This window comes from Akebia trifoliata, chromosome 3, assembly GCF_017979445.1.
Source record: "Akebia trifoliata isolate Shusen 1 chromosome 3, ASM1797944v1, whole genome shotgun sequence".
NCBI lineage: Eukaryota > Viridiplantae > Streptophyta > Magnoliopsida > Ranunculales > Lardizabalaceae > Akebia > Akebia trifoliata.
In genome coordinates, this window is record NC_141377.1 from 32,279,780 (window position 1) to 32,304,914 (window position 25,135).

Here is a 25,135-nt window from a genome sequence, read left to right on the forward strand (position 1 = left end):
ATTACCAAAAAAAAAAAACGGCCACTTGAAAATGCTCCACGAAAACAGGTTATATGCTACAATAAAACCCTCTTTTGGACCTAGAAATACCTTCATTGATTATTTTTCATAAATATATATCTTTTCGAAATATCCAAACATGCAAATATTATAATGGCGAATCGAATATTAAATTAAATGTGTTACAACTAAATCTTAAAATTTTGAATATATCGTTGCTCTTTTGTTAATCCTTCTCACAAATCATTGAAACATATCAAAATTTACATTTAAATCTTTGAAAGTATGAATTTCTCATTCACAAACGTAAATTGTCAGAATGAATTGCAATCGCCTTTAAAAACTTAAATAAGTTAAAAGAAGTGAGAAAATGGGAGGAAGTTGTAAAAAAAAAAAAAAAGTTTTAAATTAGGGTTTTCAAATCGAACAATTGACAGGGACATTTTGGTAAATATTAAAAAAAAAAAAAGGATTTCCCATAGAAAAGACCCATTTTTGTGTGTTAATAATTCTAAAATGGCCAATTTTTGTAATTAATCCTACTTGTAAATTTTTTATGCTAAAAAACAATACCAAACCTAAATCATACCAAGAAAAATATGGCTCCAAGCCCAAATCCCATTCCTATTATAAAAGAAAGAGGACCAAAAGTAAAAGAACTAATTTTTTATGAACCAAGTTTATTTGACAAATAATTAATTTGGTCATGGCCACACCAATTCCTATTAATCACCAAAAAATTACACAGTTGTTGTGGCGTTAGTAAAAGTTGGTGTGGCAATAGTAAATCTATATTTTAATTATCCGTGTTATTTATAATAGAATTAAATAATGAAAGAGGATTCTTTTTTTTTTTTTTATCCCTAAAATATCATCCAAAAAACTTGGACTATTTCTCGATTTGTGTGTGCCGTCCTTGAGCAGAGGCCATGCTAATCTATTATAGTTGAGAAAAACGGTGAGACAGTTACGCAATTACTAGTAATAGTAATTATATTTCAATAGCTTTGATCGATGAAACGTAATGTCCAAAAATAGGTAGAATCAAATTAATTTATGGACCACAAGATTTGTACCCGAGTAGTAAATGCTAAAGAGATTGATAAGTCCAAATGATGTGAGATTTATACAAATACATACCTAATTTCTTAGCGTTCACATTGTTGATGGATAGAACATAATGTCTAAAAAGCTAGAATCAAATCAATTTATGGGGCCACAAGATTCGTATATGATCGATCATAATCATTGTTAAAGTGATGATGGTTCAAGATTCGGATTGAGACTTCTTCACCTATGCATCTCGTGGTAGGTCTTTACGATTCAACGCCATCTTGGGGTAATTATGTGAAATTTATATAAAGAGTTGTGATAATCTGACACCACCCTCTGATATACACCCCCATTACAGAATCATAGATCATTTGTCTCGGGATACACAAGAAAATGATTAATGATTCTACATATCCCAATGCAAATGATCTACGGTTCTGTGATTGGGTAGGGGGGCGTCAGAAAATCATATCGGATATCGGAGGTTTTAAGCCAAGAAAAAAATTGCATCTTTTAATGCAAATTCCAATGCAAATGATTTACGGTTCTATGATTGGAGGGGGAGGGGGGGGGAGGGGGGGAGCATTAGAAAATCATATCGGATATCGGAGGTATTATGCCAAGAAAAAAATTGCATTTTTTAATGTATAATAATACAACCCGAAATCGGATACTTTTACAACCTTACTTGATGCACCATTGAGTATTGAAGAATTCCCCATCTGATGGTAAGGACCTAATAAAGATACAAGACGGCCCAATGGAATAAATGGTTAACTATCAACTTCAACGATTGAAATCGATTTGGTAGGTCGTGACCTACCATATTAAATGGTCTCGTGGGTCTAAACACTAATAATTTTCGAACTTTCATGAATGGAGGGGGTGACATGACCCATCTTATAACAGACTCAAATTGAGATCCTAATCACAATCTCGGATAGATGTATTCTCAATATATTTTGAGGTACCACTCTGTATTTTGGTGAAAATTAGAGATACCCCACATTACCAAACTCACGAGTTACCCCTTGACTTTGGTCTTTTTTGCAAGACTTGTAGAAATTGATTGAAATGCCCTCTTCTATCAAAGCCTTTGAAAAAAAAAAAACTCTTTTATGATGATTTTTTTGATTGACTAGCCCTCAATATACAAAATAATCAGATTGTGATTTCTTCTTCAACAAGATTCACAATCTTTTTTGATAGTTTTCTTTAATGAGATTGTTTCATTGAACCATCAATGTAGTACTTGTCAAAGACATTCTGATGAACGAAATTAATTGATGAAGAGAAAGAAAAGATGAAGAAGAAATTAATATTGCAAAACAAAAATTTCTTACTATCAAATCCAATGAGTCATTTAGGTTCTTTCAACCTTTAATCTTCTCTTTATAAGGCCCTTTTGATCATCAAAAATATCACCCTGAATAATAATTTGAGAATGGACCTTGTATTGGGTGTCCAGAAATACAATATCCATGCCTCTGTCTTCAATTTATAAGACAAAAATTTTACCATCTTCAACCTCAAAATCTTTTTTTTCTCCTTCAACTCCACAACAATATAAGTTTTTAAGAATTTGAAAGGTACTTATTTTGTTGAGAAACTGGTGTATTATCTATTAAAGACATTCTGACGATCAAGTCAATTTAAAAAAAAGAAAAAAAAAATATTTTAATAAAAAAAAAAAAAATTCATTATCTTCTCATGATTCACTGACGTAGGAGTGACCTTCAAGGGGAGTACGTCATCAGTGGCTAAATCTAATTTTTACCAAAGTTTTGGAGGTATGGTTAGGTCTGCCAACTGTTGTTCAAACGTACATAAAACAAGCAATTTGTCGGACACCACATAAATTTCTTGTCTAGAATAGGTGGTAGGAGTGACTATTATTAACCGAAAGGACAGCTCTGGACTTTTTATTGGAAACGACACAAGTGGGGTCTCTATAATAATTTTTTTGTATTTTGTTTTTTTTTTTAATTTATTGAAACAAGGCTTTGAAGATAACAATGAATTAAATAATGTACATAACGGTAGGTAATTGTTAATTAGTCCTAAATAATTATTTAATTTTAAAATCATTTTAATAAAATAAATCCTATTACCTTTGTAAATGATTGATGTTAATCTTACCATTATAATGAAAGAAGGCAAAGTAAAAAATGATTCTACACCTAATTTTAGATTTAAAAAATACAATCAAGATCATTGAGATTAAAAATCAAGAAAAGTGCCACCCACAATTATAAAATCACATTATTAGTTAGTTTTTAAAATTACAAAAATATCTCTTTTACTATTTAATAATATTATTTTTTTTAATTTTTAAATAATAAAATAATCTTGTGAGAGATTGGCATTATTTTTCAGAATTGTTATTTTCTAACGCCCCCTCTTTGACACACACCCCTTGATGTGACATGAGTTAGAATCATGGTTGTGTACCTTGAAGGAAAAGAATCTATGTTTCTAGCACATGCCACACCAAGGGCCGTGTTTGAGGGGGCATCAAGAAATCATTAGTCTTTTCCAAAAGACATATGAGTCTAACTTGATTCAAATATCAATCAGTCAAGTCAGCTATGTAATATCTATCGGGGCAGCTCAGCAACCCTAAAGTTTGCTAAACATTTTTCAAAACATGGGTTAGAGGCTTTGGAATGAGCTGATTTTTTGTGATGATGATCTCTATGATGAGGAGATCATCCTCACAAAAAATCAGCCTATTTCAAAATTTCTAACCCCATCAAAAGTGATTTACAAAAATTGGACAGTCCACAATTCTTCAACTTGAAAATGAGGGTTAGAAGTTTCAAAATGAGTTGATTTTTGGTGAGGATGATCTCTTTACCGTAGAAATCATCCTCACAAAAAATCAGCCTATTTCAAAATTTCTAACCTCATCAAAAGTGATTTACAAAAAATGTTTGGCACAATGTTTGGCAAACTTTAGGGCTGTCGAACCGCTCCCATATCCATAAACAGATTTCAGAAAGAGCCGTGTTAGAGTAACATTAAAATTGGACACCATTTCACACATTGGTGTGCATAGAAACATGGATGCTTCTCATTCATATCTGAATGAAAAGCATATACAGTTATGTACGTCCACACATCCACATCAGCAATGTTTGAAATGATGTCAATTTCAATGGTACTAACCATTTTCCTTTCGAAAATGATTGGAAAAGATTCTAAATGCTGACTATTCCTAAGATGAAGGTTCTTGGGAAACTTGAAAATATTTTGAGACTATAACATGTTTGTCTCATCAAAAGCTTTTTCCACTAAAATTGATTTTTTTTTTTTTTTTAATTTAAAAAATGGTTGTTTTAATTCTAAATTGATGTTTTCTAATTAGAAATAGATTTTCTCTAACTGGAGATTTGTGGCATGAAGACTCGAAGTACCAAAATAGATCTCTCTAAAAGCATTGCTCATCACCATAAACAAACTACAACAGAATGAGTTGTCAAGTCGAGCATGTACAAAATGGGGAATCTATGAATTTTTATTGATATTATTTTAAAACCTTCGTTGTCTCCATCTTGAGATAAATCAATGGAGAAAGTGAAATTAAACAAGAACTTACTTATCATTAAAATCACCCGTTTTGGCAATAAATCATGCTCAAACATATTCTCCCCTTATCATCCCCATATTATGGCGTATATAATATGTTGCCACACATTTTCTTATCTATTAAGAATGAAATTTGATGGAACCTATGATTTTTTTTTTTTAACAAGACATCAACCACATAAAAAGGAAAAAAAAAAGACAAGTTAAGCTTGAGATAAGTAACATGTCAAACGACCAACACAATGAAATATATAGTCAATATTCCACAGCACAACATACGGCTCGTGCACTTGACAAGTACAAGATAATTTAAAAAAAAAAATAATAATAATAGTTAAAAAAAAAAAAAACAACTTTACCCATAAAAGCATGCGTGATCAAGAAAAGGAGGTTAAAGATCAACAGGATTAGTGGAAGTCATATAAACTGTAAGATAAGATAGGCTTCAACACAATTGTGTGATTATCGAAAAACAAGGAATAAAAGTCTCTGGTGGGTATGCTTAGTTGGTTGAAGTCTTGAATGTTGATACCTGACTTGGTTCAAAACCCACTTTCACCTACTAATTACTGACCACTAATCTCGCTTGCCTAGCGAAAGATGGGAAAAAAAAGTATCTAGTGGGCTGCAATGCAGCACATCCTGTCAAACATTTGCAAATTGTTCTTCCTCTCCATCACTTCCCCCCTTGAAGAAGTTTCCATTAGTGAACCCATTTCAAGCAATAAATGATTATAACTCGATAGGATGGACAATTAATAGGAACAAATTTTAAAACTTAATGTGCTATGGTATGATTACATATCTCACCTCAATTGAACTAGATACACATCTCTCCCTATATATATACACACATTTGCAGATTAAACTGGAGCCGCTTCAAAAAAGTTCCACGAAAGATGTACCCTAAGAAAGAAATATTGTTCATGGCACAACAGAAAATTATATGACAACATTTAAGATATTGTTTAACAACAAAAAAGGAGATCTCATGACAGTACATCTAAGGAGATCTTACCTTGCATAAAGTGGTTGAAAATGCAATGCTCCTCGGCTCTAAGGCTGACCATCAAAGACATGTACAATTAACAAATTGGAATAAGTAAATGCATCTAGCAAGAGGAACTAGTATAGAACAAAATCCATGTAAGGTGCTGAGGACCACGATCGAGGATTCCACAAGTAAAAAAACAAAAGGAGGTATGTGATAAAAAGGATTTTGAGAACCATCATGTACCATGAATTCTGGGACTTGTATCGAGGTCCTACAACATTGCAAAAAACTGGGGCTGACCAAAAGGTTCCTGCAACATCATGGAAGTTTGGGACTGATCGGCAGACCCATGCAACATTGCAGAAGTCTCAGAATGATCGACAGGATCGTGCAACATTGTGGAAGTCTCAGACTGGTCAACATGCCCATGAAATATTGGAGATGCCTGAGATTGATCATCAGCTCCCTGGTACAGATTAAAAATAAATTGATTCATTATAAGTGGCATTTTTGGCACCAATAAAGTAAAAAGGGTTTTGTTATCATGTGCCCTAAGGGCATATGTTAAGGTGCATTAATTACACCTTGGGAATTGATTTTCGTACCAAAACTGCCCTCAATTTTTTTAATACCGAAATACCCTCAAATGCATATTTCCAAGGTGTATTTAACATGTGCCCTTAGGGCACACATTAACAAAACCCAAGTAAAAAAATTAAAATTATCAAGTGGAGAATCACAGCTCTCACCTTTGGACACGTACTTGTATAATGTCCGCTTTCCTTGCATCTACCACATGTTCTTTTCTTCTTCTGGGCCTGTTCGATGCCCAATTTTATTCTAGAAGAAACAGGACGACCTTTCAGTTTGACTCGTGGAGGATCAGGAACAGTAATATTAAAGTCCATCATCCATATACTCTCACTTTGTTCATCAATGTTTTCCCCTTGAATACTATTATCACACCGCAAATTTTCAGAAGGCATGACAACTGTAGGAACACTGATTAGGGAAAGTCTTTGCATGCCGTCTTGTAGGACATTAATAGCAACATTTCTTCGTTCGGTGCAGGTTTCCCCAAGTTCGGTAAATTTTTTGGTTGCATCTTTCAATGTCCAAACATTAACTACGGTTGGATCATGAGCACCATTTCCAGCTTCATCGGTGCACGACTCGACATATCTAGCACCCATTGTCCACCGCTTTAGAATGTATTGAGGTGGAATCTCAAATACATCTACCGCTTGAAATACTTTAAGCACGTGCCGGCAAAGCATCCCCTCAGTATCAAACATTTGACAGCTGCAGGTTGCACCATTATCGGTTGGATTAAATGTAACAATGTGCATTTTATCTTCTTTATCCCTATACTTGCCCACCATATACGTACTAATAGGCACGTCCTCACCGATTCTTCGTGCAGTACAACCAGAACTTTCAATAAATTCATGTTCAAAAATTGAGAACATTTTTCTTGTATAAACTCTTGAAGCATGTTCTTCAATAGGATTTTTTGATGTCAAAACTGGTCTTGTGCAAACTGTCAAAAAATCTTCATTGGCTTCCTCCTCACGATGCTGCTTAAGAGCCTGTTCGTATTGTGGGACAAACTCGCTGAATGGTGTCCCCCCATGCAAATACCCATCAAAATAGGAATTGATGCCCTTACTCCTCTGCGTTGTAGTCAAACCACCAAAAAAGGTATCTTGCAAGTATAATGGTACCCAATGATGCCGTTGATTATACAATCTATTTAACCACTTATTGTCTTTCAAGTTGTACTTCACAAGAAGAGCCTCCCAAGCTGATTCAAACTCTTTTGATGTCCGACTGCTATAAATGCATTTTTTGTATTCTGCCAGGAAATTTGTGTGCATGTCAAAAACATGGCTCAGATTTTCTAACTCATCTTTCCCTATGTGCGACATGCAAAATCGGTGCCTTGTTTCTGGAAAGACCTTCTCTATTGCAAGCTTCATTGCTCTGTCCTGATTTGTTATTATCGAATGAGGCTGTTGATTTGACATAGCTCTAAGCCAAGTTTCAAACAACCAAACAAAAGATTCTACAGTCTCGTCTGCCAAAAACCCACATCCAAACAACACAGGTTGCCTATGGTGATTCACTCCAGTGAAAGAAACAAATGGGAACAAATATTTGTTTGTTCGACAAACGGCATCAAATACCAGCACATCTCCAAACTGCTTGTATGCCTCTCTTGCCTTGTTATCAGCCCAACATATAGTCCTCATGCACCGATTTTCACCAAATTCTACTGCATAAAAGAATCCAGGATCTACTGCTTGTTTTCCCTGGAAGTACTCTAACAAACGATAACATTCAGCTCTGATGTTATTCTTTTTATCTTTCTTCGTATCATTCTCATAATCTTTTTCATTGTTATCAAGGATATCTTTTGCTCCATCTGCAATTCCCATTAGTAAATCCATAATTTTTGATGGTCCAAGTCCACATTTATAGAGTGCTTCAATCATCAATTTCGTAGTGTGTGTCATTTTCCGATGTGATCGAAGTTTCTCAGCTTTGGCAGGATCAACAAGACCATGATTATGATCTCTTTGAAATCGCTCAACAACCCATTTTCCAGATCTTCTTTTAATGAACATGGCTGCTCGACAATCTAACCTTGTTTCTTGTCGAGGGTGCACAACCTTGCCTTCATATCGTTTATCTTTCGTTGAACGCGACCCTTGATTTGCACACACATAAAGACGAGAAATCATACTATGATCAATCCTCGAGCGTTCTATACGGCTCTTCCGAATACTAAACCCCTTCTCCTTTGCATATGCATTATAAAATTCGTAAGCCTCATCTTGTGATCCAAATTGCAAACCGATATACGGTTCAGACCCAAGTTTATTAAGAGAGGCATTATTGTCTTGCCTTCCACTGGTTTCAGCTGAGTAGACATCTCCATTTGAAGATTCTTGCACAACATTGCATTCCCTTCCACTAGTTGCGGCTGTGTTAACATCTCCCTTCGAAGATTCTCGTACATCCACAGTAGGTTGAGGCTCTTGAATGCTTTTTTCAGATACCAACATGTTGGCTTCTGATACTTTTTGACCAAGACTAATGTTATCTTCCCTATCAATACACTATTATGGCCACAAAATCATCATTAGTAGTACGAAGAAGGTATTTCAAGACAAAGAAATTTGAGATATAGCAACATAATCATCATTAATAACACAAGGCATTCAATAACATTTTGAGAGTTCACATAAACAAAAATTATCTACACCAGAATCTTGGAGAGACCTCATAAATCAAAATCAATCATTTATATGATTAGGGACCATTGTAACTTGTGGACTGGCACAAGGCTTGCACTATTTCAAATAGCCCATTAGATCACCTTCCTGTGACATAGCTGAGGTTGACCAATGTAACACTTTCTGTTTGTTTTATTTTAGCACTTAAGTCCCCATTTGTACTAAAGGAGCCCTTATATACTAGTTTAGGTGCTTCACTCTTTTCCTTATATTACAAAATAGAGTTCAATACTTGGATTTAGTGCATGTAAGATAGTGGAATACTAGCCAGTTAACCATAATAAATCTGACACACATTGAGTTGCATAGAATCATGTAAATATATATGACGACTCCACCCAAGTTAAATGGTGTTATCAAACTTGCAAATATATGACTAAATAGTCACAGATATGTACTGAAAAACTTATCCATGGCTATTAAACATTGATTGCATGAGCAATTATTAAAAAATGGGTAACAACATTAATAGGACACAACTAACTTTCGGAAGAAAGAAGAAACTTCATAACCAAGAAAAAAAAAGGAAAAAGATAAAGATAAAAAAAAGACAAACAGCAAATGTGCTACTATTCATGGATACCATCTGTGTAACATAAAGCTAAGTTATTAAAAAATTTGATGTATTCCCATGAAGCAGAATGGTTATTTCCTTTTTCAAGGAAGCCAGTAGAAAAAAAACACTGTAGTATTTCTATTTCCACAAAATTACTTTCTGAATTTGTGTTTTTGAAAATAAATAACAAGTTTGAATGGAAATAATGAATCTTTAGTAAATGTTAAATAAAACATGTAATGTGGAACCTCTTGCATATAATTTTAAATAATTAGTGCAGTACTTGGTGCAGATGTACTGAGTTCACTCAAGTAGAACAATTAAGGGAGATTGGGGCCTCAAGATGAGGAATTCTGATGATCATTCACCAACATTTTCTTTCTAGATGCATCGATCCCCATAGCCCTTTTAGAACATAAACCCAATCTGGTCCACCCCAAGCCCTTCTAGTTAGGGCTAGACCTCCCTAAATCAATCAAATCACTAGCATATCGCTAACCCTTTAACGCAAACCGTAAATCAGACTAGTTAGGGCTAGACATCCCTAAATCAACCAAATCACTAGCATATCGCTAACCCTTTAACCCAAACCATAAATCAGTCCTAAATCATTTCCAAAACTTTGTTCTATTATGTTTGGAAGTAATTCTAGAATTTGCTGTTCAAAATTTATTTGTTAATGTTTAATTTTAACCCTATTACAAAATTTTGTTATTTTCCTTTAAAATATAGCCAATTGGCTTAGTTGGAACCCTCCACAATAGCCAATACCTTTGGGCCTAAACTAATTCTTGAAAGTAAAAAATACTGACAGTCAATTTTTTTAATGCATACAATATTATGATCATTTGTGATAATTCACCCTCACGATTTGGAATGATCTATATCCTAGATCATGGGGCGTGACAGAACACTCATAATTACCCTTATAAACTGAACTGGATGGTAAAAAAATAAGTTAATTCATAATTGTATAACTGTTATATGCAATATGTTGAACTTGATGTTATCTAGAGCAATGTGCATAGAGGCTGCTTTCTTTTCAGAAGCACATAAACAATTGAATTCATTTTTCTTTTTCTTTTTTTCTTGAAAGAAAGGCAGGTTAGTGGTTAGTAAGTAGCAGGTGAAAGTGGATTTGGAACAACACCATGGATTCTCAATAAATTGTTCCAAAAAGAGCTAAATTTATACACCCTCCGTGAATGCCACTATCATAACAAAACGAGAGAAATGAAAAATAAATAAATAAACCCAACAATATAAAAACAGAGTTCCTAACCTGTGTCTTATAGAGAGCCTCAAGAATAGATTTTGTCGAGTTGGTCATTTTCCGTTGTGATTGAAGTTCGTAAGATTTATCTGGATCACTAAGTTCGTGATTGTGCTCTTTATTAAACCGGTGAACAACCCATTTTCCAGATCTTCTTTTTATGATCATGGCCGCTAGACAATCTACCCTCGTTACTCGACGATGTCGCACAACCTTGCCTTCATATCGTTTGTCTTTTAATGAACGAAAACCTTGCTTTACACACACATACTTCCGAGAAATCAAACTGAGATCGACCCTCGAGCGTTCTACATGACTCTTTCGAATGCTGAATCCGTTCTCCTTTGCGTATGCTTTATAGTATTCATATGCCTCTCCTTCGGAGCGAAATTGCAAACCAACATATGGTTCAGACCCCAGTTTGATGAGGAATGCATTATTGTCCCCCCTTCCACTGGTTTCAACAATATTAAAATCCCTTTCTGGATATTCTTGCCCATTTAGAGTAGGTTGAGACTCTTGAATGCTTTCATCAAATACTATCACATCAGAATCTAATATTTCAAGGCCAAGACCGATGGTATCTTCCATATTAATGCACTATTCAAGGATAACAACATATTTGTCATTAATGGTACAGGGAGAATAACAGGAGACAAGCATTCCCATATAGCAATAATTTCATCATTAGTAGAATGACTAAAACATTTAAGAGAAAGGTTTACAATTGGAACTATCTATATGTTATCATTGCCTTTTCTAGATCTATTCGCAAACAAATCAAACTAATGAGAATCAAACTGGCCACCTTTTACTGCAAAATGGCATCCTTATTACCTTGAAAAAAAGTGTCAATCAAATTATACCATGTATTAACACAAAAAACAAATAAATAAACAAAAAATTATTAATTAACAAAATAATCACATCCTAATCACAAAAAGACCCCATATGTGACATATATGTGATTGGAAGCAAGGCACTAAGTATTTTGGTTTTGTAAGGGAACAATATGAAAAAAGAAAGGGCTTATGGAATTGAAATGTAATTATTTTAGTAAAAGATACAGTTTCAGTTGTCAAATATTTTAGCAAACAGAAAATGTTGACCAAAATAATCAAATTTCAGGCACGAAAATGCAAGGTCTCGGACAAAATAGTTTTATCGAACAACCTGTGATTCCAAACAAAATATGCCATTCTAAGTGCCTCGTAAAACCAATATGCAATAAATTACCGTTGGAAAACCAGATGGATTATTGGTGCAGGTCAAAGTCAGAAATTCGAATTCTCTGTTTGAGGTGACAACAGAATCTTTCAATGAAACCTAAATTTCTAGAATCTTTTATTTTATTTTATCTTGATATGTAAGCAAGTGAGGGCGTGGTTATCATCACAGGTCCATGGTATTATCAGGCACAGGCTTAACCACTGATTTGTAGGATGAAATTGTCAAAAATTGAGAAACATTGTAACTTACTCTATTTTCACCCTAAACATCCTTACTGTGCATGGATAGATTACATGCTCTACATAGATTCTCCCAAACTATGGCTTGGTTGGATTAAATTTCTCCTTGGAACAATATTTTTATGGTAATTAAAAATTTCAAAATTTTAATAAATATTGTGGATTACTTGTAGATATGATTCATAAATTATACATTATATTTATTCATTAGGAGAGAAGAATTATTGTTGCGTAATTTTGTATTTGTATTCTTCTTGTCATGAATAAATAAATAAATATATATATATATATATTTATTTTTTATTTAACAGATAAAATTGAAAAATTAGGGAAATCCAAGGGCATCATAAGCATGCAACAAAATGATGTTTTTGAGCATGTTAGTAATAAATGCATATGATCATTTAACTTTGAGGTCGTGGGTTCAAGTCCAGCTTACCTACCAAAGAAAAAAGTACATATAATTGTTTATGTTTAAACAGTATTCATAAATATTTAAAAAGTAAAATATATGTATGTATAGGGTTAGGGTACAGTTAAACATAAAACATCTTTTACGCCACTCAGATGCCATCCATTTAACAAGATCCAACAGCATCCAGCGGTGTTGTAAACAACATTGAAAAAATGGGCAACATTTGAGCGGTGTTTTCTAAAAGTTGTGTAAAAACTGTGTCCCCAAATCCTGACCCATAAATACAATAATGGGTGGAAAGTTTAACAAACAAATGTATCCACCAAAACAGAAACCAAACCCTATCATTATCACATTCCAAAACAACCAACCAATACTTCTAGATGACATTCTGTATGTATTGATAGAACACCAACAAAAAGAAACTCATGCTGAAGGATTTCGAGTCCAAATCAAGTTTTGGTCAACAATCACAAAGATTTTACAGACCCCAGATTGAGCTTCACCTTTTTTCCTTAGACCCTATTAAGGTAGATATTTATCCACAGAAGCTATGGTGGTTAGCCAGATGCGGCCACCAACCAGACATAAAGGTAATTGTTTGGTTTGTCGAGGTATCAACCGTTCTCCAGCAATTTGTGCTTTGAAAGAACTTCTATGTGCAAGAGGGTGGAGTTAGTTTTTCACTTGAAACCAGAAGTGTGCAGTAGCATGTTGCCTTCCTTGGCTACCAACACTATTCATGGATGCATGTACAGGGACTAACACAAGGACTTTGGCTTTTATGGTACTATTTAATATATGCTAGCCCACATTCGCACAATAGAAGAACCCAATGGTCTCTCCTTCCATTGTTGATTCCAAATTGAACTGAACCTTGGATTGCAAAATTAGAACTTTTACAAACTGTCGTAAAACAATCAGAGCAAATGAATATTTTCTTATGTAATATTTACAATAAGTAATCAATATCATTAAAATCCCAAACCTCAATGTGTAAAAATTTTCTTATTGTGTCCAATGAAGTATCATTATGGATCACACACATTGCATGCACATAGGGCAAGCCACACATCTGCCATTCTAGGCACGAGAATGTATTATTGCAGTTATTGCACTTGATGATTGTTTTATGAAGGGAAAGTATGGTGGAGTTTCATCGTCAATTATTGCACTTGATGGAAACAAGAACTGTTCCCCTTGCTATTTATGTATGCATGTTACCAGCTCTGAGAATTAAGAGTTGGACACATTTTCTAGATATCTTGGCCCCCTAACCTTGTTCATGATCAACCCCTAATGATTGTTTTTGAAAGGCAAAACGGGTTAATCAATACGATAAAGAAAGCTTTTGTTCTTCTCAAATGTGCCTCTATCTCTTAAGGAAGCTATCTCAGTTAAGATGGGTTGGAGAGAAGGAAGTCTTACTATCAAATACCTAGGAGTCCTTCTCATCCCTTCAAAGCTTAGTGTGCGCGATTGTGAGTCTTTAATCGATATAATTAATCTTAAAATTTGCTCTCTTATGTAGGCAGACTGGAGCTGATCAGAACCTCTCTTAGTAGCATGAGCATTTTTTGGGCATCCAACTTTTTATTGCTGAAGAAGATCATCAACCAAATCTGTGCAAGATTTATGTGGGCTGGCACAACCGCAAGAGCTCAACGCCATGCCATTAGCTGGAACAGAATTTGTAAGCCAAAGGAGGAGGGGGGTCTGAGAGTCAAAAACTTGGAAACTAGGAATAGAGTTGTGACCTCAAGGCACCTATAAACCCTTGCGGCAAACAAAGAGAACTTATGGGCACAATGGATGCATGCAAACAAGCTTAAGGGGAAGTACTTATGGACTTCCACAACAACTACAGGAGCTTCTTGGGTATGGAGAAAACTTCTTAAAGCTAGGAGGGAGAGACTAAATGCCTTCAAATATGTTATAGGGAATGAGTCTAACACAAATCTATGGCATGACCCATGGACTTCGGGATTAAGGGCTCTAAACTCAATGTGGCAGGAGATCGCTCAAATGGAAATGGTGGAGTCTGAAGAGGATAGGGTTATGTGGACTGCTGATTCCACTGGGACTTACACCACCTCTTCGGCATATTCTTTTCTTTGTCAACAAGCTAATAGCAAAGATAGGCCAAGATTGTTTGGAGCAACAAAGTGGTCCCCAAGCACCGTTTTATTTCCTGGTTATGCTTTAGGGGCAGCCTTAAAAGTCAAGATTGGTTAGTCAAGAGAGGTGAGCTTAATCAGGCCTCTTGTGTCTATTGTCGCGCAACTGAAGAAAATAAAGACCATCTTTTCTGCTCATGTCCCTTCACCAAATAGATATGAATCAATGTTCTCAAAAGATCCCTCACTTGTAGAGCTCCTTCCTCGTGAGACTCCAAAATCGAGTGGATTACAAGAAATTGGAAGGATAATACCAAGCCATTGAGGTTAAAAGAAGCAGCTTTTGAGCATTCACTTACCATGTATAATCACAAAAATGCCAGAGAATCTTCTAAAATGAATACTTGCCAGCTACTTAGGTCGAAAGATTGATCACTAATGATGTTCGAATGAGATTCTCTTACTTAAGGTTAAAGGTTGAAGACATGCCTTATTCTAGACAATTTTTTGACTCTTGGGCGATTAATGAGACATTCTACCACAAGGAGTGTATTAGGTGCCAGTGGAAAAAACCTCCTTGGGATTGACACACTCTTAATACGGATGGATCTCTTAGAGAGCTTTACGGAGCCCAAGGGGCCATTGTAAGGGATGTTCAAGGGTCTCCTCAAGCAGCTCATGCTAGTTGCATTATGGGAGATAATGTTTTAATGCATGAGCTTCGGGGCTATTCAAGAAGGGCTGAAATTGGCTATCTCCTTACAAGTTAATAAATTGTGTGTGGACGCTGATTCTAAGCTTGTTGTCCAATTTATCTCGGGTCAAGTAGTTATTTCTTGGTATGCAAGGAAGATGATCAACTCCATCAAGGAGCTCTCAAGGACCTTTCAAGAGTTCAGATTCTCATTCATCTATAGAGAAACAAACAAGGTTGCTGACTTCCTGGCGTCATGATTTAGATCATTTTTTTTTTTTTTTTGAAAATTATAAATTATATAAATGAAGAAACCAAGAAGAGGAGGTTGAGTTAGCCCCCAAATACAAGGCAAAAAACAACAAGGAGAGAAAAAGAGAGGAAAAAATACACTCCCAATGGAGGATAATACTAATCATAAATAGCTTCTCAATTAAAAACAAAATCTTGGAAGCACAATCCCTCAAAATCTTTACTCATCTTAGACCAAAGGAAAAGTAACCCCAGAATCTTTAAAATCATTGTGTGAGACGAACTCTCTTTGCTATGGAATACCCTGTTGTTGCGCTCTCTCCAGAGACCCCAAGCAATTGCAGAAGGAAGGCTAGCCCAAAGATACCTCTTTCTAGAAGAGAAGATATTGAAACTCCAACCCCCTAAAAGTGCAAAAAAAGACAAAGGAAGAACCCAATCCACCTGAAAACGAGAAAAGAAGAATATCTAGATAACACGAGAGAAAGAACAATAAATAAGAATATGATTAACAGACTCCCTGTCCCTCGAACAAAGATAACAAAAATTTGGGGTAATTCACCCCCGACAGATCAAATTATCCAAAGTGAAGATTCTACCTAAAGAGACAAGCCATATACAGTAAGACACCTTAGAGGGAACAAGGGCAGACCAAATGACAGAAGGAGAGAAAAATATCTCACTCAATGGAAGCAAGCAAGAACAGAAAGACTTTACAAAGAGCTTCTTATCCTTAGCCTTGATCCATTCCCTTCTGTCATACTCGTTCTCTCTGATTTGTATCGAGTTAAGGAGATCTAGGAAAGATGAAACCTCCATCAATTCTCAATCATTGAAATTCCTCCTAAATCCCAAATCCCAAGAATCTGTGTTCCCATTTCGAATCAGACACTGCCTTACCGAATTTTTTTTTTCTTTCAAAGAGCAAGTGTACAAGGATGGGAATTGAGTAGACAGAGGTGAAGTACCACACCAAAGTTCAAATCCTTCTGAGTTCCCAACTCAGCTTCTTACCATTGTAAATGAGGATGCATTGGGTAACTCCTATGTGAGATTGTAACCTTCTTTTGTCGATTGGGGGTCCGTTAAATACCCACCATTAACTTCCAAAAAAAAAGCTTTTGTGGGCCTAACATTATCTATAAGAATGAGAAATTCAAAGAAAAGAATTGGGATAAGAGGATAAAAATTCTTGTATATGGGATTACTCATGGATGGAAACTATCGGACTTTGAGAGGTATAACCTTGTCCTGAAGGGCACATCTTTGACTGCATTCAATTGAATGGATGGAGCCTTGCCTCACATCTCAGCATTAGGAAACATTGATGGGTCAAATTGTACCTTTGTAACATTGACCCCTAAAAAATTGGGAGTGGAGGATGTTTCAGTATTATTTAATAAATGGTAATTGGATTAAAAATAAAAAATCAACATCCACCAAGGAGAAAATTTTAAGGATTTCATTGCATTTTGGGTAGCTAAACTTTTTAATTAATGAAGGTTGCCTTGTTTGGTAACTTACCTTTCAATTTAAGAAGGTTTTTGTATAGAACCCCCTTAAATATGAATGCTTTAAAGACTTGCACGTTGTTTAATATTTCAATTAAGAAAGTTTCTATAAAAATCACTAAATATGTTGGTAAGTCAACTTTATGACTTACTATTTAAGAAGTGTTCTTTCACCGGTAAGAACCGTGGTTTATAAATACAATTGATTTTGATGGTTGAACCGTTAATCTATAAAAACCAGCGGTTCTTAAGAAAATTTTGATTCTTAATAAGTAGGACCAAGATTTCTAAAATTTCTGGTTTGATGTCGTTTTCCCGCATTTGTGGTGGAGCACGTGGATCATTTTTATTGGCACTCTGTGTAGACTCTAATGATGATACTAATATGACGCTTGGGGTCTTGCCCACTACGTTTCGTTGATCAACCTTCTGCAAATACTCCGTAGGGATGATTCATCCCTTTATTTTCCTTATACCCCTTCTTTTCATAAAGTTGGGGCACTTTTGGAGGAGCTACAAAAACAGGTTGGGGCACTTTTGGACATAGGTTATATTCAGCCCAATCTTAGCCCTTATACGATTTCAACCCATTTGACTCCCAAGAAGGATAGTTCTTGGAGAATGTGTATAACAACAAGGAAGAGAGCATGACAACATATATGAAGATTGTTCATGCTCAAGTGAGGGCCAAAATTGAGTGCCTTACCCCAAATACAAGGCAACTACTGATGTGCACAGACGAAAACTTAGTTTCAAACAAAGAAATCTTGTATGGGTGGTTTTGAGCAAAGAAAAACAACCTCAAGGATCATTTATGAAGTTGAATGCAAGGTTGACAATCCTTGTAAAGTGCAGCTTCTTCCACATTTCAATATTTCTAATTTCATCAATGCGAAGCATCTTGTGCCTTATTATGTTGCTGATGTGGGCGATATCGATGCTACTCTAACTTGAGGAGAAGTTTTTCTTTAAAGGGGGGGAGTCTGATGCAGTGCAGAAGTTTCTTGTCTTCATGGTTTAAAATTTCGTCTTGTAATTTGGAATTTCAATTAGCCGAAACGAAACAACCTCCAAAATGAAAATAAATAAATAAATTATTTAATTAAAGTTTCGGTCATTTTCTTTTGATTTCTCTTCATCTACAGATCAAGAAGAGAGATCGAGGGGAGAAAAACAGAGAAATAAGGAAAGAGAGAGAAAGAGAAATACCTTGACGGACGTTTCTTCCCTCCTCTTCTTCTTCTTCTTTGATCTTCTGATTTTGGTTTTGTTTTCTGGGTTTCTTCATCTAAAATATCTTGTTTTTATGCCCTTGACCTTGGTCTTCACTTGGTTATTTAGATAGTATCAGAAATACTTGAGATGCCCCTGTGCTTCAAATTGAAGATATACCCCTTGACCGCAGTCTTATTTGAAAGATTTTATTTAAAACATTAATTCAATATATCAAATGTCTCAAATGTTTTGGGAACATGTCGGGATTGTTTCGGTATCGTTTCGATTTTTTTAAAAACCGAAACACTAGATCAAAATGAGATTTTAAACCATGGTTGTCTTTGTTTGTTATTTATGTTAGTAATTGATGCAGTCCAAGTTACTTAGTATTGTTAATTTCTCTTTAATTTTCTTTTATTGCTTTAAGTGTTTATGGAAGGATAGTGTAGTAATTTCACTTAGACTGTTACGTTTCTGTTTTTCTTATAAGTAGATCATCGAATGTAGTTGTAAAATAAATTTTACTTGAATGAAATGGATTCAAGAGAGAGTTTTCTCTTTCAACTTAACTTCTCAACTTCTCTTGAAGTTTTACACAAATAAGTCTAAATTTTCATATCTTATTGCATCACTTCTAAGGGAACAATAATTATCATCTCTGGATAGATTGAAATCTCCATCCTTGCCGACTGAAAATTATAGAAATCTAGGTCCTAGTCATTAAGAATCAAAATTTTCTTAAGAATTGTTAGTTTTTATAGATTAACGGTTCAACAGTCAAAATTGATTGTATTTATAAATCACAGTTCTTACCGATGAAAGAACACTTCTTAAATAAGAAGTCATAAAGTTGCCTATGAGATTTTTATAGAAACCTTTTTAATTGAAATATTAAACAAAGTGTTCGTTTTTAAAGCATTCATTTTTAAGGGTTCTTTACAAAAACCTTCTTAAATCGAAGCGTGAGTTACCAAACCGTGCAACCTCATTTTAAAGCAACCTTTATAAATTAAAGAGTTTAGTTACCCAAAATGCAGTAAAATCCTTAAAATGTTATCCTTGATGGATGTTGATTTTTTATTTTTAATCCAATTACCCTTCATTAAATAATATTGAAAATTAAAAGATTATGATTTTTTAATGAATTTAAATTTAAATCTTATATATATAATTATCTTTTAATAATTAGCAATCGATTTGAACATATTGAATCTCAATTGGACTCTAGTCTAACTAGTTCAGCAAGATTTTGGTTTAATTATCGGTCTGATATTTAGAACATTGCATCAAACAGGAAGATAACACATGGATCAATGGGAATTAATAGTGCGGATATAACAAATGAAAAAGGAAAGATAACTGTAGACACCCAAATTTGGACAAGCCCTCCATGAGAAATGCCCAAAAAGGTCACAAAAATTGAAATGAGCCCTAAGGTCAAACTCTCAAAAAATTCGTCTACTTCTCAAATAAATGGCCTAAGGCCTTCCCTTACATGGCCCATGGGCCAAAGACCTACCTCACCCCTCCTCTACACTATCATCATTTCTCAACCCAACCCAATCCTAGTCCAATTCAACTCAATTCATCACTATGCATACTCAATCCACCACCTAAACTCATTAGACTTAAAACCCAACACTATGCCTAATTAACCCACTACTTAAGCTTATTAAACTTAAAATTCAAAACTATGCCTATTCCATTAAGACTTAAATTACAACCATTACCTCAAGTCCAACTCTCAACCCAAGCTCAAAGATTATAACCAATCATGTAAGATCATCAAAGTAGGATACATGTCACCACCTCAACCCACCCCCCCATTCAACTACCAACCCCATCACCTTTCTCTAAAAAAATCACCTACCCACATCTCACAAGTCATTCCCACACCCCTTCAATTCATCTAACACACCATCTCAATACTTTTGGACACACGTCATCACATCCTCTACCCTTTATAAAAAATCAACAACCACTTTCTTATACGCCTCATTCTCTTAACAAAAACTCACTCTACTCAACTCACCTAATACTTAACCCAAATGAGTTGAAGGATCCAACCCATTTGGGTCACAAATGACCTACTTATACTCCTTCCACAAATGCCCCTCCACCATCCTCAATTTACGTACACCTTCTCACAAATCTTACACCATTCCCCCTTCTTTCACATTTTCATCCCATTTTAATCCTAAAAGCAACCTCCCAAAATCTTATGACCTCCTTCCCCCATTTTTCAACATATACCCAGAAGATTTGATTTTAAAAAGTCACTCTCAATTTTTGCCACTCACTCTCAACTCTCTCAACTCACTCTCAACCTTCAACTCACTCTCAATTCCCTCAACTTACCAATTCAAACATAATCTCTACTACACAAGTTCACCAAGATAAGTCAAAGAAGACTCATCCCTTTAAGGAAAAAGAAGGTCAAGTCAAGAACAAGGTAGGGTTTGGATAAGAAATGAAAGAAAAGTCTTTTTCTGTCTCTTTTCCCTCTGAACACTCCTCTTATATTTCTCCCTTATTTTATTTTTTTACTTCCTTTTTTTCTTTCTTTGGTTTCAAGAAAACATTCTCTACTTTCGATAGATTAGGCTCTGACTCAGTCAAAAAGGTAGAGGTTGAGGTGGTTTTCGAAACAAAACATTTTTTTTTAAATCTACACCAATTCACACACCACCCAAAATTTGAGACTAAGGCCTTGGGCCCTTTCCTTATGGAAATGGGCCCTCAACTAAAAAAATCTACATTTTTCTAAGCTCATTTAAAAGTATGGACCATAGAAGGGTTCTTTTTTTAAATAATGAAGCCATCTTTGGTTTAAACCAAAATCAAAGTCCTTCGTACTCGAGGGCACAAACCGATTTTTCAACTTGTTTTATTTTAATTTTCAAATCGACCGAATCCGAGGTTACCACCAATGGTTAAGGGAGTAAGGTGCCTAACACCTTCCCTACTCCCTAATATGGACCCCTTTACCTAAATCTAAGGTGGACCAATGGACCTTATTCGTACAATAGTCACTAATAAAAAAATGATTTTTCGAAAATTACTTTTTAGGTGCCCATTCACACCCTTTTCTAAAAAAAAGAATGGTGACGACTCCAAACCCAAATAGGAGAGATCTTCAAAAAAAAAAAATCTCATGCTTAAAATAACCAATGAGGGTTGGGTATAGTGGTTAGGGTTTCCCTCTGTAGACACCCCATTTTTGCATCCGCCTGATTAATCAACTCGTCAACCCGATCGCAATGATTCCCAATGATGGATGTGTATTCCATTGCTTTATTTTGTTACCAGATGTGTTTCAGAAATCCGGATGAGGTATCTCAAACTAACAAAACCTTAGAAACCACGCTACGCTAGGAAAATACGACTCCAGAAACATAGAAATCATCATCTTGCAGACCAAAAAGAAGCTTCATGATAAAAATCACTAAAAATTGACCAAATTACCAAAATACCCCTAATCTCAAAACAACCCTAGAGCCTACGTTACGCTTAGGAAAACTCTCTCGAACACATAAAATAATAAATCGGAACCAAATAAATCATTTCACCAATTTTAACAGAATTTGACAAAATTACGAAAATGCCCCTCATTAAGTTCACAACCATTTCACACAAAAAACTTCATAAATAACAAAAACTAATATTTCCATTGAATTCCTTACGAAAAATCGATTCTAAAACATTAAAAACCGACTTAAAACGTGAAAAGTCCTCTTCGGGGGTAAAACGATAATTTCACAATTTTCATAATTAAAAAATTCGAAATTAATAAATAAAACATTAAATAATTAAAGTGAAACATTAATGAAATTAATTTAAAATTTTGAACCTAAAAAATCGATTAATCGGACTCTCAGGCAAAATTGTTGAGGGTTCGTGGGATATTTCTTTAAGGACCCCTCCATTTGGGGGTCCAAAGAATTAAAGATATTTTAGAGGGGGGTTCTTCAAAAATTAAAAGTAAATCAAGCAAGACTGAAGTCAAGGTATTAAAGTCAATCAAGTGAAACTGAAGTCAAAATTAAAGTCAATTAAGCAAGACTAAAGTCAAGATATTGAAAGGCAATCAATTAAGACTAAAGTCAAAACATTAAAAGTCAATCAAATAAGACCAAAAGTCATAATAGAGATCTAATTAAATAATAACTCTATCTAATAGAGTTCTAACTTAAAAACAATTCTACCTAAAACAATTTGAATTCAAACACAATTCTACCTAAAACAATTCTAATTAAAACACAATTCTACCTAAAACAAGTCAAACTAAAACACAACTCTAATTAAAAGATCTCTAATTAAACACTAACTCTATCCAAATCAACCCCTAAAAACATCTATAAATAGAGGTGCTCACACCCTATTTTCGGATCAACTAATAAACCCTAAGAGAAGTAGGTCTAGAAGCTCCCCTAGCCCCCCATAAACCCTAGTTTTGGAGCCCCAACTCCTTAGCTAACATCCCTCTTTCAATTTTAGTCTAGAAAACACCCAAAAGCCTTCTAAAAACATCCCCAAATCCGCAACAAACTTGAAGAGTTCAAATTCAAAAACAAGGAGATACCTTGCCTCGGAGATCCGAAGTCAAATCCGGAAGCAGAACGAAGTAAGGGAGCACGGTACAAGGAGTTCTTTTTGTCAGATCTGAGGGAACCAAGTCCTTGCCATCGGAAAGGTAAACCTTTTATTTTTATTTTCTATTTTTATCTAGGTTTTAGCAATGTAATCTACTTGGGAATTTAGTAGAGACCGGCTTTGGCCGGGCGGGATTGGTGCCTAACACCTTCCAATCCCGTAACATGATCCCCGAATTCAGTTTTCTTGGTTTTAGATTAGCTTTTATCCGTTTAGAGTCATTGATCGGTTCCTAGACCGAAATAACTAGGTGGCGACTCCCAAACCTCAAGGGTCAAAAGCGGATCCGCGCACCCCGCGGATCGAGGGCGCTTTCACCCTCTAAAAAGGGAAAGGTCTTAAGTTCAAGCCCCCTTATTGGCTACCCTCGGGGATTTATCCCAGAGATTATCCAGTACGTGTGGGGAGAGGGGGCTACATATGCAATGAAGATTAGTTGGGTGCTCTAAGAGGCTCGGATACCTCAATGTCCAATTAAAAAATGAAATAAGGGAAAGGTACTAATCCGCAACACTAATGGCGCAGACAAAAAGAAGGAAAGAAATGAGAAACGCTATATTGAACAAGCATGTCTCATCGATCAAGGCATCATTAAAAAACTATACAAAGAATCGTTTACATATAGACCTATTCTAGATGGTCTTCAATTTGGCAATTTGAATCCGTCGTCTAGTAATTACCTTGGATAGTCTTTAATTTGGCAGTTTGAATTCGCGTTCAAATTAAATTCAAGAGTGCCCTTCAACAATACCTAGGGGGTTTGGCTTGGCGGGAGATATATGAGCTAGCAATACTTGCTCCCTCACTTAACAAGGAGTCACATTGACTGCTCTCAAATCTATATTTTCCAAAAAAAAATTGTTTATTTTTAGCATTCTTGGGAGGGGGGAAACTGCTCTAAAGAAAAAAATTGGGGTTCCCAATGCTTATCGAGATGCGTCGACCTTGGGATGTTTTACTCCTAACCCCACAAGGTTTTGAGACAAGGCTTAATTTGTCCCAGCTAAAAACAACAATGATCTATGTTTCACATGATGCACGATTCCATGGATAGTTTCATTTGCAATACCTTGCTTTCAACATCATAAACTCTTTAATCTATCATTACGTCTTAACTTAAACCCCATATACCTAATTAGAAAACCTTACAAGGTATACTATACTATTGAGATAAATGGAGCATAAGAAATGAATAATTAACATTCCAATTTTTAAATTATACCAAAACAATTTTAGTATTGAGATAGGTTGCACAAACACATTAATCTAAAAACCGTGAACATGTTTTTTTAACTCAATCCACAAAATATAGCTAAAAAAAGGGTATTGGACGTGGGTAAAACTACATGAATGAAAACTAAATACAAAAAAACTTAAACCCACATATAGTCAATGTGTTTCTTATTTTGAAGCTATGCCTCACATTCTTATTCACTTGTTCCATCCATTTTATATAATAAACAATGAGATTTCTTCAGAAGGTTGTATATGATGTTTCCTTCTACAACTTTTTTTAAGGGAAGATGATGCGAGTGTACTTCTAATATTTTGAAAAAAACAAAGTAGGGGGAATGCGATTGAGTAGTTAATTAGAAAAGATTCTCTTAGTAATTTGGTTATCACATTTACGGTCCATTATAAAATATTCTCGTTTTGACCTTGTCTAAGCCAAAGAAAAGTTAATCTACTTTTCAAAAACACATAATGGCTAAAAATGTAGGGGGTTCCATGGAGATTGAAGATGAAGTCATTCATGACCTTTTTTATTAGGACTAGTTAAACAAATCAATCAAAGGTATGCCATATACGTTTTTTGTTGCATGTACTCAATGAGGCTCTCATGTTACGATGCCCTGAGACGCATTCATACAACTCTTGTGATATGTCAAGTAAAATTTGTAAGGCATTTATACTCAACTAGTAAAGTGCACGTGCGTTGCACGTGAAATATGTGTTTATTTTACATAATAATATAAATCATTTATTTTAAATGTATTTCCACCTTGAAAATTGTTTATGCCATTTTAATAAGAAAAATAGTTTATA

General features: G+C 34.9%; 1 protein-coding gene and 1 pseudogene across 3 annotated transcripts; both read right to left on the reverse strand.

Annotated features, from left to right (window-relative positions):
* Nucleotides 1–878: 878 nt before the first annotated feature.
* Nucleotides 879–940, reverse strand: LOC147406415 (U6 spliceosomal RNA; annotated as a pseudogene).
* Nucleotides 941–5,389: 4,449 nt separating this feature from the next.
* Nucleotides 5,390–18,567, reverse strand: LOC147406416 (protein FAR1-RELATED SEQUENCE 7-like). 3 transcript variants are annotated; one of them, XR_015176463.1, is made up of 7 exons: nt 18,431–18,511; nt 18,022–18,289; nt 10,773–11,363; nt 6,385–8,757; nt 5,879–6,101; nt 5,660–5,703; nt 5,390–5,547 (listed from the first exon to the last, which is right to left on the reverse strand). XR_015176463.1 is itself a non-coding variant. In XM_086434436.1 (6 exons), exons 2-5 carry the CDS (start codon nt 18,031–18,033, stop codon nt 5,907–5,909), a joined length of 3,171 nt encoding a protein of 1,056 aa, XP_086290562.1. In that variant the 5' UTR covers nt 18,034–18,289; nt 18,431–18,511; the 3' UTR covers nt 5,390–5,703; nt 5,879–5,906. The 3 variants fall into 3 exon arrangements, 1 of the variants encoding a protein (XP_086290562.1); XR_015176464.1 differs by lacking the exon at nt 18,022–18,289 and having other exon boundaries at nt 18,431–18,567; XM_086434436.1 differs by having other exon boundaries at nt 5,390–5,703.
* Nucleotides 18,568–25,135: the final 6,568 nt, after the last annotated feature.